At 43.2% G+C, this 17,367-nt stretch overlaps 1 protein-coding gene across 1 annotated transcript in view; it reads left to right on the top strand.

Annotated features, from left to right (window-relative positions):
* LOC124035031 (synaptotagmin-9-like) overlaps window positions 1-17,367 on the top strand; it is a 53,249-nt gene that overhangs the window by 17,424 nt on the left and 18,458 nt on the right. The window contains exons 2-3 of the mRNA XM_046348435.1: window positions 10,236-10,740; window positions 12,452-13,010. Coding sequence (XP_046204391.1) covers window positions 10,236-10,740; window positions 12,452-13,010 — 1,064 coding nt within the window. The remainder of the gene's footprint in view (window positions 1-10,235; window positions 10,741-12,451; window positions 13,011-17,367) is intronic.

Genomic DNA, 17,367 nt, shown 5'->3' on the forward strand with positions numbered 1-17,367 from the left:
TCGTTACGTTCAGTAGTTCCAAAAACATCCAGTGATTTTGCATAACCACATCAAAAAATACTCATCATAAATGTTAATGAAAATACAAGTGTTACACATGGAATTATAGATATACCTCTCCTTAATGCAACCGCTGTGTCCGATTAAAAAAAAAGAAAGCTTCACGGAAAAAGCATGCAATAATCTGAGAATGGCGCTCAGAATTTTTTTAAATTATCCGCCATGTTGGAGTCAACAGAAATCAGAAATAACATTACAAATATTCCCTTAACTTGGATGATCTTCATCAGAATGTACTCCCAGGAATCCTAGTTCCACAATAAATGTTTGATTTGTTTGATAATGTCCATTATTTATGCCAAGTAGCTACTTTTGTTAGGGCGATTAGTACACAAATCCAAACGCTCGTGCAGGTCCAGCCGAAAGTCGGACGAAAAGTTCAAAAAGTTATATTACAGGTCGTAGAAACATTTCAAACGATGTATGGAATCAATCTTTAGGATGTTTTTATCATAAAACTTCAATAACGTTCCAACCGGAGAATTCCATTGTCTGTAGAAAAGCCATGGAACGCAGGTCGCTCTCATGTGAAATGTGCGTGACCAGGACCTGGCTCTCTGCCAGACCACTGACTCAAAGAGCTCTCATCCGACCCCACATCACAGTAGAAGCCTCATTCAAGTTTCTAAAGATGGTTGACATCTAGTGGAAGCTCTAGGAAGTGCAACTTGAACCATATCCCACTGTGTATTTGATAGGGCTCAGAAGGGTTCAAAAACGACAAACCTCAGATTTCCCATTTCCTGTTTGAATTTTTTTCTCAGGTTTTTGCCTGCATTTTTTTCTCTCAGGTTTTTGCCTGTTCTGTTACAGACATCATTCAAACAGTTTTAGAAACTTCAGAGTGTTTTCTATCCAAATGTATTAATAATATGCATATATTAGCAACTGGGACTGAGGAGCAGGCCATTTACTCTGGGCACCTCTGGGCACCTTATTCATCCAAGCCACTCAATACTGCCCCTGCAGCTTAATGTGAGTCTGGAAGGAGAGTTTACAGTCTAACCAAACAGCTAGGTATTTGTAATTGTCCACACATTCTAAGTCAGAACCGTCCAGAGTAGTGATGCTAGTCGGGCGGGAGGGTGCGGGCAGTGATCGGTTGAAGAGCATGCATTTAGTTTTACTCGCATTTAAAATCAGTTGGAGGCCATGGAATTAGTGTTGTATGGCATTGAAGCTCGGTTGGAGGTTTGTTAACACCGTCTCCAAAGAAGGGCCGGATGTATACAGAATGGTGTTGTCTGCGCAGAGGTGGATCAGAGAATCACCACCTGCAAGAACGTCATCATTGAAATATACAGAGAAAAGATTGCCCTGTGGCACCCCCATAGACACTGCCGGAGGACCGGACAACAGGCCCTCCGATTTGATACACTGAACTCTATCTCAGAAGTAGTTGGTGAACCAGGCGAGTCAGTCATTTGAGAAACCAAGGCTGTTGAGTCTGTCGATAAGAATGCAGTGATTGACAGAGTCGAAAGCCTTGGCCAGGTCAATGAAGACGGCTGCACAGTACTGTCTTTTATCGAAAGCAGTTCTGGTATTGTTTAGGACCTTGAGCGTGGCTGAGGTGCACCCATGACCAGCTCGGAAACCAGATTGCATAGTGGAGAAGGTACGAAATGGTCGGTGACATGTTTGTTAACTTGTCTTCCGAAGATTTTTGAATGGCTGGGCCGGATAGATATACTGTAGGTCTATAACAGTTTGGGTCTAGAATGTCTTCCCCTTTGAAGAGGGGGATGACCGTGGCAGCTTTCCAATCTTTGGGGATCTCAGAAAGAAAGGTTGAACAGGCTACTTCGGGCGCCGACAGAGATGGCCGCCTCGCTTCGCGTTCCTGGGAAACTAAACAGTATTGCGTTTTTTATGTGTTTTTTCTTACATTGGTACCCCAGGTAATCTTAGGTTTCATTACATACAGTCGGAAAGAACTACTGAATATAAGAGCAACGTCAACTCACCATCAGTACGACTGTAACGTTCTTCGTCGGGCGAAAGAGAAGAGGACCAAAATGCAGCGTGATGATTATCCATCTTAATAGAATACTTTAAAAGTGAACAAAAACAATAAACCAACAAAATGAACGAAGACGAACCAGTGCCGTAACGTGAACACACACACAGGAACACAGGAAACAGGAAGAATCACCCACAACCCATAATACAAAACAAGCTACCTAAATATGGTTCCCAATCAGAGACAACGGCTAACACCTGCCTCTGATTGAGGACCATATCAGGCCAAACACACCGAAACATACAAACTAGACATACAACATAGAATGCCCACTCATATCACACCCTGACCATACATAACATAGCAACAAACAACGAAAGCTATTGCCAGGGCGTGACAACGAACAGGAATATGACTTTCGTGAAGCAGATCCTGTGTTCTGCCTTCCACCCAGGACAATGGAATGGATCCCAGCCTGCGACCCAAACCAACGACGTCGTAAAAGAGACAAACGAAGCGGTCTTCTGGTCAGGCTCCGGAGACGGGCACATCACGCACCACTCCCTAGCATACTACTCACCAATGCCCAGTCTCTTGACAACAAGGTTGATGGAATCCGTGCAAGGGTAGCATTCCAGAGAGACATCAGAGACTGTAACGTTCTTTGCTTCACGGAAACATGGCTCACTCGAGAGACGCTAACAGAATCGGTGCAGCCAGCTGGTTTCTTCACGCATCGCGCCGACAGAAATAAACATCTTTCTGGTAAGAAGAGGGGCGGGGGCATATGCCTTATGATTAACGAAATGTGGTGTGATCACAAAAGCATGCAGGAACTCAAGTCCTTCTGTTCACCTGACTTAGAATTCCTCATAATCATGTGTCGGCCGCATTATCTACCAAGGGAATTATCTTTGATTATATTCACAGCCGTATATATTCCCCCCCAAGCAGACACATCGATGGCCCTGAACTAACTTTACATTTCTGCAGGAGGTGTTGAGCTGTTGGCCCGGGCAGGGGTTTCCAGGTGGAAAACATGGCCAGCCAAAACATGGCCAGCCGTGAAGAAATGCCTGTCGTAGATTTATCGGTGGTGGCAGTGTTTCCTAGCCTCAGTGCAGTGGGCAGCTGACAGGAGGTGCTCTTATTCTCCATGGACTTTACAGTGTCCCAAAACTTTTTGGAATTAGTGCTACAGGAGTTAAATTTCTTTTTGAAAAAGTTAGCCTTAGCTTTCCTAGCCGACAGTGTGTATTGGTTCCTGACTTCCCTGAAAAGTTACATATCGTGGAGGCTATTCGATGCTAATGTAGTACACCACAGGATTATTTGTGCTGGTCAAGGGCAGTCAAGTCTAGGATGGACCAAGGGCTATATCTATATATTTAAAAGTTCTACATTTTTTGAATGGGGCATGCTTATTTAAGATGGTGAGGAAAACACTTTTAAAGAGCAACCTGGCATACTCTACTGATGGGATGAGGTCAATATCCTTCCAGGATACCCGGCCAGGTCGATTAGAAAGGCCTGCTCGCTGAAATGTTTAAGGGAGCATTTGACAGTGACGAGGGGTGGTCATTTGACCGCAGACCCATCCGCAGACCCGTTATGGTTGAAGACAGCACGTGTATTTAGAGGGTAAATTGGTCAGGATGATATCTATGAGGGTGCCCATGGCTACAGATTTAGGGTTGTACCTGGTAGGTTCCTTGATAATTTGTGTGAGATTGAGGGAGATTGAGCTTAGATTGTATGATGGCTGGGGTGTTAAGCATATTCCAGTTTAGGTCACCTAACAGTACGAGTGCTGAAGATAGATGGGGGGGGAATCAATTCACATATCGTGTCCAGGGTACAGCTGGGGGCTGAGGGGGGTCTATAACAAGCGGCAACGGTGAGAGGCTTATTTCTTGAAAGGTGTATTTTTAAAAGTAGAAGCTTGAATTATTTGGGCACAGACCTCGATAGTATGACAGAACTCTGCAGGCCATCGCTGCAGTAGATTACAACTCTGCCACCTTGGCATATCTATCTTGTCTGAAAATGTTGTAGTTGTGGATGGATATTTCAGAATTTTTGGTGACCTTCCTAAGTCAGGATTCAGACACGGCTAGGACATTAGGGTTGGCGGAGTGTGCTAAAGTAGTGAATAAAACAAAGTTAGGGGGGGACTTCTGATGTTAACATGTATGAAACCAAGGCTTTTACAGTTACAGAAGTCAACAAATGAGATCACCTTGGGAATAGGTGTGGTGCTGGGTGCAACATGGCGTGAGTTAACCTCTACATCACCAGAGGAACAGAGGTGGAGTAGGATACGGTTACGGCTAAAGGCTATAAGAACCGGTCGTTTAGTGCGTTGGGGACAGAGAATTGAAGGAGCAGAATTCTGTGTGTGGTAGAATAGATTCAGGGCATAATGTACAGACAAGGGTATGGTGGAAGGTGAGTACAGTGGAGGTAAAGCTGGGCATTGAGTGAAAATGAGAGCGGTTGCATCTCTGGAGGCACCAGTTAACCTGTCTAGAGTAGGGGAGATGCTCATGTCCCACCAGGCCAACATCCGGTAAAACTGCAGAGAGCTAACATTTTAAATACACCATTCATTGTATTATACATTCTTGTAAATACATGTATCTTACATCATTGAAAAGATGAACGTCTTATTAATCCAGCCGCTGTGTCAGATTTCAAAAAGGTTTACTGCAAAATCAAACATGCAATTTTCTGAGGACGGCGCCCCACACACACACACAAGTATTACTAGCATTTTTCAACCAAGCATTAGCGTTACGAAAGTCAGAAATAACAATAAAATAAATCACTTACCATTGAAGATCTTCCTCTGGTGGCAATGCCAAGTGTCCTATCTACACAGTGAATGTTTGTTTTGTTTGATAAAATCAATTTTTATAGCCTAACACGAAACATTTGTAAACCGGTTGCGTCGTGATTTCCGTCTCATTCAACTTTGGACGAAGCGTTCGTGATAATTACACACTAAACAAACGTTTATCCAGTCATGGTTGGTTTCATTGCAATCCTCTGGTTGTTACTAACACAACCATACATGATGGTTCTTTTCCCGGGACATATTGACCGAAACAAACCGTTTTGAAGACACCAATCAATGACCTCATTGCGTACCCATGGTAGGACAGGTCTATCGTTGATTGACTGTATTTTGGCCCAATGACCACCGATCATCTTGAACTCTAGCTTGGAAGATAGCCAATTAGCTGAGGTAAACAGGAATATGTAATGGTTATACTGTCACGTCCTGACCTTTATTCCTTTGTTTTCTCTTTCTTTAGTATGGTCAGGACGTGAGTTGAGGTGGGCAGTCTATGTTAGTTTTTCTATATTTTCTATTTTCAGTCTTTGTATGTCTGCACCAGATAGAACTGTTTCGGTTGTCACATTGTTGTTGTCACGCCTTGGTCATAGTGTTTTGTGTTTTTGTTATATATTTGGTCAGGCCAGGGTGTGACATGGGTTTATATGTTGTGTTTCGTATTGGGGTTTTGTAGGCATTGGGATTGCAGCCGAGTAGGGGTCTAGCTTAGGTTGGCTGCCTGAGGCGGTTCTCAATCAGAGTCAGGTGATTCTCGTTGTCTCTGATTGGGAACCATATTTAGGTAGCCGGCGTTTCACTTTGTATTTCGTAGGTGATTGTTCCTGTCTCTGTGTAGTGTTCACCAGATAGGTTGTATTAGGTTTCACGTTCCGTTTGTTGTTTTTGTATTTATTAAGTTATTTCACGTATCGTCGTTTCTTCATTAAAGAACATGAGTAACAACCACGCTGCATTTCGGTCCGACTCTCTTTCGACAAGCGAAGAACGCCGTTACAGTTGTTTTGTATTTTTGAAGTGTTCAGTTTCTTATTAAAAAGATGATCACTAACCACGCTGGGCTTTCGTCCTCTCCTTCTTCCACCGACGACAGCCGTTACATATACTTTCGAAGACCAGCCTTTGTCGTAAACTCTGGCGTTAAAGAGGTTCATTTGCCATTGCAAATCCTACTTGACGGAGCCACGAGTGTTACGCATAGCAGTACATATTCAACAGCATTTTCAACAAGTTTATATATTTAAATTATGGCGAATAAATCAGGAAAAGCTAAAACAAAGTCTAGGTATACAGATTTAACCCAAATTATAGAGGAAATTTATCGAGACAGCGAGACAGAGTTTCTTCAGGAAGATGAATCTTTCAGCGAAGCTAGTCTTGCTAATTTTAACTCCCAGGCGGAAGTTTCTGCACAGCGAGGATGCCATGCTAGATTGGTAAATTCTAATGCTAATGTCATTGTTTGAAATTAATATGAAATATTATTCATTTGAGATTTTTTTGTTGATTTTCTTATTTTATTTGCAATATATAAAGATGTAATCTGTAATGAAATGTGTAAAGTACACATTGGCAATACTGTGTGTGTGTGATATATTTTAAAAATGAATTTGACATAAACTTGGAATGGAACAGCACTTCACCATAGTGATTATGTTCCCTGTACTCTGTATATATCTGTTTATTTTACGTGTTGATACAGGTCTCATACGTGAAAGTATTGTTACTGATTTTTTCAATCTTTCACAGTAGCAGTGATTCTGATTATGAGCCGCCAATGTCTAGGTGTCTATCTCCCTCTGAAGCTGGTTCATCCAGCCGGACCCCCGCTGTGTCCGGCTCCACACCTACCTGGCCATCTAGAGTTGGGAAGTCAGTGACAAAGAAGCGGAGGTGGGGAAGAGAGAAACCTGCAGACAGAGGGCCAGAAGGTCGTTGGCACTCTGTGTTAGAAGATGATGTGGAACCAAATCCACCAGTTTTTAGACACAAAAGGCAGCCAGGACCTCAACTAGACATGACTGCAAAGTACAGCCCCCTTCAACTTTTTCAACTGTTTTTCACCTCGTCAGTTGTTGATTCCCTGGTGTCGAACACCAATAAGTACGGGGCTAAGAAGCAGGCAGGAAAGAAAGAGGCATGGAAGACCTTTTTTGCTACCTTTCAATGGTCATTTACATGGGGCTGGTGAAGTTGAAAACTCTAAGGGACTACTGGAAAATGTCAGCTCTCTATCAACTGCTTTTCCCCATGACTGCCATGTCTTGTAAAAGGTTCCTGACTATCTCACGGGTGCTTCATATCAGTGACCCAGAAGTTGATGGGGAGAATGACAAGAAGAGAGGCACACCAAGGTTTGATAGGCTCTGTAAAATAAAACCTCTCTACCCCATCATCGTTGATGCCTGCAAGACTTATTTTCAGCCCGCCCAGAACCTGTCCACCGATGAGAGGATGGTAGCCACAAAGGCCAGAATCAGCCTCAAACAATACATGCGCAACAAACCAACCAAATGGGGTTACAAGCTGATTGTTTTGGTTGATTCTGTGTGTGCCTACACTTACAATTGTTTTGTTTATGAGAGGAAAAACAGTTTTGCTACCGGTAATGGAGTTATGATTCTGTTATGGAGTTATTGGATTTTCAACTGCTGGGGAAGAGCTACTGTTTGTGGACAACTTCTACACAAGCCTTACCCTGTTTACAGAGCTGAGGAAGTGGGAGGTGTGCCACAAGCCGACCATTTGTACCAACAGGGTGGGATTTCCAAAGACAAAAGTGAACGACATGCCTAAGCGGGCTGAGTGGGGTACCATGCAATGGATCCGTGAAGATGGCCGGCTGTTTGTGAAGTGGATGGATACCAGAGAGGTGGTCATGTGCTCCAGTATTCACAAGTCCTTCAGTGGAGATCACGTCGTCACGTCACCACAAAAAATGTCCCCATTCCAGCTGCTGTGAAGGACTACAACAAGAGCATGGGAGGTGTGGACCTGTCAGATGCGCTGATAGGATACTACAATGTTCTTCACAAGACCATGAAATGGTACAAAACATTTTTTCTATCATTTCATTGACATTGCTGTGGTGAATTCCTTCATCCTCCAGAAGGAAATGGCCAAGAGCTGTGGACAGCCCCCCATCTCACAGCAAGCCTTCAGGGAGCTGCTCATCCAGGAGCTTGGTCCTCTGTAGCTCAGTTGGTAGAGCATGGCGCTTGTAACGCCAGGGTAGTGGGTTCAATCTCCAGGACCATCCATACGTAGAATGTATGCACACATGACTGTAAGTCGCTTTGGATAAAAGCGTCTGCTAAATGGCATATATTATTATTATTATTATTATTATTATTATATTATTAGCTTGCTAGCTACAGCAAGTCCACTGCAGCACCTTCTGCTCCAGCCAGTGGTGTTCACCTGCAGGCATGAATGTGCCACAGGGCAAAAGGGGCACAGTAGGGAGACGTCGTTGTGCCCTTTGTCACAGGAAATGCCCCATCACCTGCACCACCTGTTCAGTAAGCCTCTGCTTTACAGCAGAAAGAGACTGCTATGGGCCATGGCACCAGCAGCACAATATTGTGTAGAGGACTGAGGGTCTTCACAATATTGTAAATAGAAAATGTGTAAATAGTTACCCTTGTATACCCTTATTATTATTATTATTTATTTTTTCATATATATATATTTTTTTCTTTGGGGGGTGGGCTGTGTTAGAATAGCATTTATGTATTTTGTATATAGTTCTTTCCTTCAAAATGTATCACTGTACCAATTCGGCCACTTGGGTACTTTTGGGTACATTTGTGTGGGACACCTGGGTGACTTCATGCTCAATGTCATGTAGCTCACTCATTGTTGAAGTTATCTGTCTATAACTTTGCTCAGCTATTGTTGCCATCTTATTTTCTTCATTCAAACCATCCCCAGCATCCTATTTCTATGTTTGGCTGTTCTTGGTCATTTGAAAGATGATGCAGCAACAATAAAAAACAGAAAACATATGTTTATTTCCTTGTATTATCTTCTACCAGATCTATTGTGTTATATTCTCCTACATTCAATTCACATTTCCACAAAACTCCGAGTGTTTCCTTTCAAATGATACCAAGAATATGCATATCCTTGCCTCTGGGCCTGAGCTACAGGCAGTTAGATTAGGGTCTTTAGGCGGAAATTGCGAAGTACCCCAAAGAGATTTTTAAGCCAGGTGAGGTCTCAGCATGTGTGGAGGGTGCGACAAAGAGCTATCTAAGGCATTTAGGGTGGGGCTGAGGCTCTATAGTGATATAAAACAATAATAACTAACCTAAACAGCAGTAGACAAGGCATATTGACATTAGGCAGAGGCTTGAGTAACCGAGTGATCATAGGGTCCAATGAGCAGCAATAGGTGAGTTGGGGCCATTCGGTAGTCTCTGCTACGCTAGGCGAGCTGGAGACACATTGGGATTCAGAAAGCTAGCGGGCCGTGGCCAGCAGATGGATCTTCGGCGACATTGCAACGGAAAAGCCTGTTGAGACCACCTTGAACGATTACGCCGGCAGACCAGTCGTGATGGATCGGCGAGGCTCTGTGTCGGCAATAAAGGGCCAAGGCCAAAAATAGTTATTGTAGCCTAATAAATAGCTGGTGGACCTTTTCGGCTAGCCTGGAGATGGGCCTAGCTCGAGGCTAGCTCAAGGATAACTGGTGCTTGCTTCGGGACAGAGACGTTAGCCAGGAGTACCCACTCGGATTGCAGCTAGCTAGCTGCGTTGATCCGGTGTAAAGGTCCAGAGCTTGCAATAGGAATATGGAGATGTGGTTGAGAAAAAGCAGTAAGATTTGCTCTGACTTGATATCACGCTGTGCGGACTGGCAGGTATTTACCGAGCTGAGGCTGGCTGGTGTCCGAGTTAACAGTGAAGACCGCTAGCAGTGGCTAACTGACTACTAACTAGTAGCTAGTTAGCTGGCTAGCTTCTAATGTGGGTTCCGATTCTAAAATATAAAATAGCAGATCTGTACCACATTGGGTGAGACGGGTTGCAGGAGAGTATATTCAGTCCTTAGATGAAAGTGAGATTAAAATATATAATAAATATATATACGAAAAAATTAGAAAAACTATTATTTACACAGGACAAGACGGGACAGGACAAAACAGACATCCGACTGCATCTTGGAAAATGTTGATGTGGTGATGATGATTAATTCTCTCCCAAGCCTTTGTCTTGTACATGTGTCATTGAGCTTTGTTTGTCTCACTGTGCCTCTCAGCTCCTTATAACAGTAAAATGACCCTAATAACTGTCTCCCTTTCTTTCCTCCCTCTCTCCCTGTTTACCCCCCCTTCCTGCATTCTGTAGATGTGTCCGTGAGCCTGCTGTCCCTGGTGGTGACAGCCTGTGGCCTGGCCCTGTTCGGGGTCTCAATCTTCGTCTCCTGGAAGCTCTGCTGGATCCCATGGAGGGAGCGTGGCCCCTCCCCCAGCATCAAGGCGCCCACCCATGGGCACCACGATTCCCCCATGGCACCTTTACAACCCTACGTCCCAGCCAGGGAGTCAGTCTACACGGCCGTCGACCCCCCCGTCCCCGCCCTCAACCGCCGTGAGTCACATCGCTGCTCCATTGTCCCTGTGGCGTCTGGGACAGTGACGGGGCCAGTGACCCCCGTATCACCGCCCCCCATAGCGGCCATCATTCCCATCCCAGAGGCGGCCATGAAGATTAGCCACACGTCTCCAGACATCCCCCTGGAGTCTCAGAGTAAAGGCCGCGAGAACGGGGTCCACACCAACCCTCGTACGCAGAGGCAGACCACTGAGCCCTCACCCTACGTCCGGTCAATGTCTATACACACAGAGATTGGGTGAGTACTATATCACAGTCCTCTACTATGATGCAGTCGCTATTGTGCTATGTACTGTGCTTGCATACTGTAGTACTTACTATACCAAGCTCCATTTACAATAAGACTGCTGCTAATACTGCTACTTTGCTTTCACAATACATAGTATTTAATTAGTTCACCACAATGGTTATCACAGTAGGAGTAAAGTTTTCAATACAGTACACCGCCAGTCCATGAGTATCACATTCCACCAGGATTGGGGTTGATTCCACAAATTTATTATAAATTCAATTAAATTAAAGCCAAATTCCAGGTCAATCTTTCAATTCAGAGATAATTCCCATTCCTCTGAATTGTCCAATGTTAGGTTTAAATTCCAAGAATTCCACAAATTCTAATTCAAATTCAATTCCTTCAGGCCTTCAGGCTGATCATGTCACCGTTCAGACAGCCTAGCTATACTGGAAATATTCAAGGTTCAAATTATTACAAATAAAATCTACAGTAAATTTGTTATACTATTTGTGTTCAGTCCTTTAACTGGGTAAACGTAAAAATATTGAATTCCAATTAAATTCCAAAGATTAAATTTTTTTACAATTGCAATTCCATTCAAATTAAACAAGTACAGTCTAATTCCAATTCCATAACTTGAAGATTTTTTTATATTTAAATGTAATTCAATGTCAATTCTCCACCATGAGTGAATTTACTAATTTAATTGGAATTTGTAGTTAAATTAGAATTTACCCCAACTGTACAAATATTTGTACTGTCCTCCTGAAGTAAAGACATCATAATTGTTCGCAAATTTGGTTTGCACAATATTTTCCACGAGTAAAATACACCCTTGAGAGCCCATTCATTAATTTGAAGAAAATGTCTCCAGATTCTTAATTTCACTTTCAGAACATTGTAAACTTCATCCACACTTAGGTAGAAACCATGACTCACACCATGACTCACTCCGGAACTGCAATCTGGGAGGTATTCCATTGATATTCCCATAGACAGCGATTTCAATGAGTGGTGAGCTCAAAGAAAATCTGCATGGATTCTCCTCAGGTTTTTGCCTGCCATATCAGTTCTGTTATACTCACATACATTATTGTAAGTTTTGGAAACTGTGTTTTCTATCCAATACTACCAATGCATATGCATATCCTAGCTTCTGGGCCTGAGTAACAGGCAGTTTACTTTGGGCACCTCAGTCATCCAAACTTCCGAATACTGCCCCCTATCCCGAAGAAGTTAAAGCCCCGTGTGACACAAAAGAGGCAGTTGGGAAGTTCTAGCATTAACCAGGTTTAGAACATTGAACAGAAGCTCAGACATAGCAACCCAGCAGCTGTAGGGCAGCTATCCCACTGAGTCTTGTGGAGTCACGTCCTCTACAGAAAACAATGTTCTGTGAGTAATTCTAACCCCAGACAGTCTTTGTATCAATGAGTTTCACTTTAGCTGTTTGTGTTTGAAGGAAAGTCTATCCACTGCTCAGCATGTAACAGTTACCCACAACTCATCCCTCTTGAAAAACCGAGTAGAGAGAATTTGTTATTTTTGTCAATTGTTGCTTGAGCCGTAATGTTCATATTTACAGAAATCCTTCATCTATATTATTCAGGTACTCTATTGTTCTATCAAATGCACATTTTCTGTCTCTCTGTGTATCTCCTCTCACCTATGCTGACGATGGTAATGTGTTTCTTTCTGTCTGTCCTCTGCACAGGTCTAACTCAATTCGTAGATTATCCGTAAACAGGTCCAACCCGGACTTTAACGTGGCCCAGTTCCAGAGACAGGACTCTCTGACTGGGATGGGCCTGGGTCTGGGCCGTCTCAAACCAGAGCTTTACAAGCAGCGCTCCCTGGAAGGGGATGAGGGGGGCCGGCGGGGCGGAGGCTGTGGACGCCTACACTTCATTCTCAAGTTTGACTGTGACTTGGAGCAACTAATCGTCAAGATCCACAAGGCGCAGGATCTCCCCGCCAAGGATTTATTGGGCACCTCGGATCCCTACGTCAAGATCTACCTACTACCGGACCGGCAGACCAAGCACCAGACCAAGGTTCACCGCAAGACACTCAACCCCGTGTTCGATGAAGTATTCCTGTTCCCCGTGGAGTACGCTGAGCTGCCGACACGCAAGCTGCACTTCAGTGTCTACGACTTTGATCGCTTCTCGCGCCATGATATCATCGGCCAGGTGGTGGTGGACAACTTCCTGGATCTGGTGGACTTCCCTGCAGAGACAAAGCTTTGCCGGGACATCCAGTACGTCTCCACGGTCAGTCAACACATCCTGTTTAATCACTTCCTGTTTCCGGCTTTTAGGGGAATGTTTGTTCTGCTTAAACCTTGTTAGATTTACTAAGATAAATGGTAAATTATAACTATAGCAGGATATTAATTTCAGATTAGCCATTTTTACAGTACTGTCCTCTGGGTGAATGCCTCATATACATTTTTTCAAGATGAGCCACAGTAAGCTGTCAGTGAGTCGCTTCATCTGAAATAGAGACAATAATCTTTATTTTCGGCTGGCGTTAAGGCGGCTCTAGTGTCAAACCTGCGTTCGTTTGCAATTTTGTCATGTAAAAACTGGAGCACTGGCATTTTCCAACCCTAAGGCCGGGTTCTGCAATTTACCTGTCTTATACCAGCTCACTTGTGCTCTGATGAGAGGAGTGGAAATATTTTAGGTGTGTCCTTAAAAACATGATACAAAGTGCTCATTTCAGGCAGCACTTGTAGAGATATGTAAGACCAACCAAACGCTGGTTTTAGCATTAACGCAGTTGGTTATGGCATGAATTTTGACAGCAGAAACGCAGCCTATCCAGCCGTGACAGACAAGAGTAACCTAATGTGCTTTTGGTGCCTGCATATACTTCGTATTTAGAAACAGAAAAAAACATGAATATATATATTTGTTTCATTTTATTTGGTTAGAAACCAAACATAGCCCCACCTCGTCTCAAACGAGGCATAGTCCTGCCCAATGCAATTGCGAAGTAGTCAAGACTCGATAAAGGCTTTGGCTCCTGAGACCGCTTGGAAAACAATCTTCATTACCAGAGCTTTATTCAAATATTAAATTTGAGAGGATTCAAACAGTGAGCTGACATTTCCCTTTCATCTATGCATTGTAGGCAAGACCACATTATGTTAGCCATGCAGGTCCAGTTTGGACATGTTTTAAAAAACACAAATCATGTTGTAGGCTGTGTCAATGCCCATCATGAATAGAGAGATGAGAACCTTGGAGAATACCGGTGAACCTTGTATTCAGAAGTTATCTGTACCTGAAACAATTGCTTGTTTTCCGTTTAATATGTTCAAAACCCAAGCCCTCCCTTAGGCCGACTATAAGGTTCAACAGCAATATGTGTCTTTTATATCCTGGAGATTTTGCATTGATTTATTGTTGTTGTTTAAAAAATATGATTGCTGGTTTTTCGTTTCATTTTATTACAACCAATCTTATTAGAATGATTCACCTGCGTGGTTTAATGGTTACAATGTCCATGGCGGCGTGCCTGCAATGCAACTTCTGGAGATGTGTAAATGGGACCTGATCTGTAAGATGGTTCCGATTATGTTCATAAAACATATACTTCTCCCAAATCGGCCTAACAGTGAATGGACATCCTCCCTTTCTCTTTATATTGGATCTTTGTCCAGCTACTGTGAAAAGTTACGATGTTCCGTAAAACCCTCCATAGTCTGCATTGTTTTGATATTATATGGCCATGGGGAGAAATGATGGTGCCTGTAAGTGTGACATTGTCACGGCTTCTATAAGTAGTGGGTAGAGAAGTCAGGCGCAGAGAGCAGGGTAGTTCACAAGATGTGGATTTTTATTTTCCAAAGACCCAGAGAGACGGTCACACTACACACACAAGGGCGCGTCAAGACTCGGGTCCAAATAACAGGACGAAACTGACCACAAAAATAAATACCACAAAATAATCACACATCATAAACAGAAAAACAAGCCCGCACAAAAGCCGGCGGGCCTACTGGGTTTAAATAGCCCACTGTCATGTATTGTCATGTCTTGTCCCTGTGCTTTCTCTTCTCTTCGTTTCCCCCTGCTGGTCGTGTTAGGTTTCTTTCTCTCTCTCTATCTCTCTGTCTCTCTATCGTTCCGTTCCTGCTCCCAGCTGTTCCCCATTCTCCTAAAAGACCTCGTTTGCTCTCTCACACCTGTCCCCTCTTTTGCCCTCTGATTAGGTCTCTATTTCTCTCTCTGTTTCTGCTTCTGTCCTTGTCGGATTCTTGTTTGCTTTGCCCTTGTTCCGTCCTGTCGTGTTCTGCCTCTTCATCAGATGCTGCGTGTGAGCAGGTGTCTCTGTCCTCTACGGCCCGCGCCTACCCGAAGGGACCTGCAGTCTGTTGCCGCTAGTCCTGCAATTCTCCTCTACAACTAGAGGATTTATGTTTTCCCTGTTTGGACATCTCCTGTAAAGATTGAGGATTTATGTTTTCCCTGTTTGGACATTAATAAACTCAGTTTCTGTTAAGTCGCTTTTGGGTCCTCACTCACCTGCATAACACCCACAATCAAAACCTAAACACAAAACAGGTGCAACTAATCAGACACAACTAAATGAAACAGGAAAGGGGATCGGTGGAAGCTAGTAGGCCAGCGACGACGACCGCCGAGCGCCGCCCGAACAGGAAGAGGCACCATCTTCGGCGGGATTCGTGACAGACATAGCCTATTTAAAACAAGTTGTTATTTCGTTTTGTTTAGAATTTGATTATAATTTTTATTTTTTTAGGCCTTATCAAAAATTCATTTAATCTTGCTTATTGACAAAATGTGGCATATCCCTGCTTAGCCATAATGCAATTTACAGTAAACCTAGACCCTATATAATTGTGAATGCTTTTGAAGCCAAGCAATTACTTAGAACAATGTGGACTGCATATGGGTTCAGGTTAATGTGTTTAGCAAAGATAGGTCTTCATTTTGTTATTTAGTTTCTCGTATCCAAGCTATAACGGACGAACATTGAAATTGGAGTTGATTCCAAGGCAAAAAAACCACAGCCCTTTCGCACCAACGCCAGCAAGTGATTGTGATAGTGATCACAGCAAAAATATTTTGGACACACAACTGAACCTATAGCGCTACCGAATGCACTTAGATTTGCCAGTGTTAGATTTGTTAAAATAGAGCTCAATTGTGTTTCATTTGTGAGAGAAAGAAGTCGTCAGGAGACATCTGATAGTGAAGACCGACCCAAGAAAGAGTGTCTTAACGTGGAGAAAACAGAAATAAATGCTAGCCAGCTCACTGAGCTGACAGTTGGGGAGGAATTAGAGGAGTTACCTGGTGCGTGGAGCGAATGGATGTCCACTTTTTCAAAGAGGATTTCTCTTAGGATGACTTTGTTCTGTCTTACTGTAGTTCTGGTGCTGGTGAGAAGGACGTTTCTTCAACCTGGAGCATAGTATCAGATCATTGTCATGACACTGAGCATAATGAGAGACTCTGTTGTATGATCCTGACAGTTGTGGGGCAATATGAGGTTCATACTGTTGGGCAGATATGTCAGTACCTACAGTAGTCTTGAAATCCGACAAAGGAAAATAGGGGTCATTAACCCACATATCTCATTTCACTTAGCCCACCCTTCATTATGTTTCTTCTCAGATTTTGCCTGCACATACTGTATGTGACTGCTTCCTACTTCAAAAGGGAGCCGTTTGAAAAAAATGGCATGTCGGGAGAAATACAGGATTCTTCCAGGCTAGCCATGATTGGCTGAGATAGTGGAGGGGGCGGAAATGTCGAGAGATGAGTCCTTATCGTTGTGTCACATCACAAGCTTCTGTGTAAAAAAGAAAAAGGAATGGGTGTTCCCCTGGTCAGTAAATAGATAATCTTTTCTACCATAGAGTTTTGGAACAATATATAGGTTTGGACAACTGCAAAAGGGTTGCTAAAGCTCTCAACAACATTGCTGCCCTGAATTTCACTGGTGATATCGATAAAGCTCAGTGGCAGAAAGTTGTGAGAGACTACTTTCTGGAGGACAATGTCATGGTGACTCCCAGGTGTTACATTTGAATTCTTAAAGAGATCGGTGGGGCTAAGGCTTAAGAGGGTGTGAATGATGCTGAATAGCCATAAACAAAGAGGAGCTCACTAGCAAATGTTAAAATCACATCAAAAACTTTGAAGTGCTTTTCTCAAAAGTGGTTAAACAAGTATATCAACTTTCATAGCAGCATTACTTTCTCCAATTGCGGTGTGTGATACACCATTTTGATGCTCCAAGTCTGTACTGTTATAAACTGTATACAATAAACGTTTTAGTGAAAAATTACAATGAGCCTAGGATCGTGTTGCCAGTCACATATAGTAGACTATCTATGGTAATGTGCAAGGTAATGATGGAGTATATGTTCCAGGGCTGTGCACAGAACAGACCTCTGGTGGGGCAGGTGCTCAAAGTGAAAAAAAGGGCACCCCTCCCCCCAACAAAAAACAAAACATGTACCGCAATGATCTGCCCACTCACAGTGGCAGAAAGGCAGGGGAGGGGACTTTTTTTCAAGTTTCTTAAGTTTATGATCAATTATCTAATTTGGATAGGCAGTTGATTTTATTTACAGTTACAATTGTATTT

Source organism: Oncorhynchus gorbuscha, linkage group LG05 (assembly GCF_021184085.1).
Source record: "Oncorhynchus gorbuscha isolate QuinsamMale2020 ecotype Even-year linkage group LG05, OgorEven_v1.0, whole genome shotgun sequence".
NCBI classification, from domain to species: domain Eukaryota; kingdom Metazoa; phylum Chordata; class Actinopteri; order Salmoniformes; family Salmonidae; genus Oncorhynchus; species Oncorhynchus gorbuscha.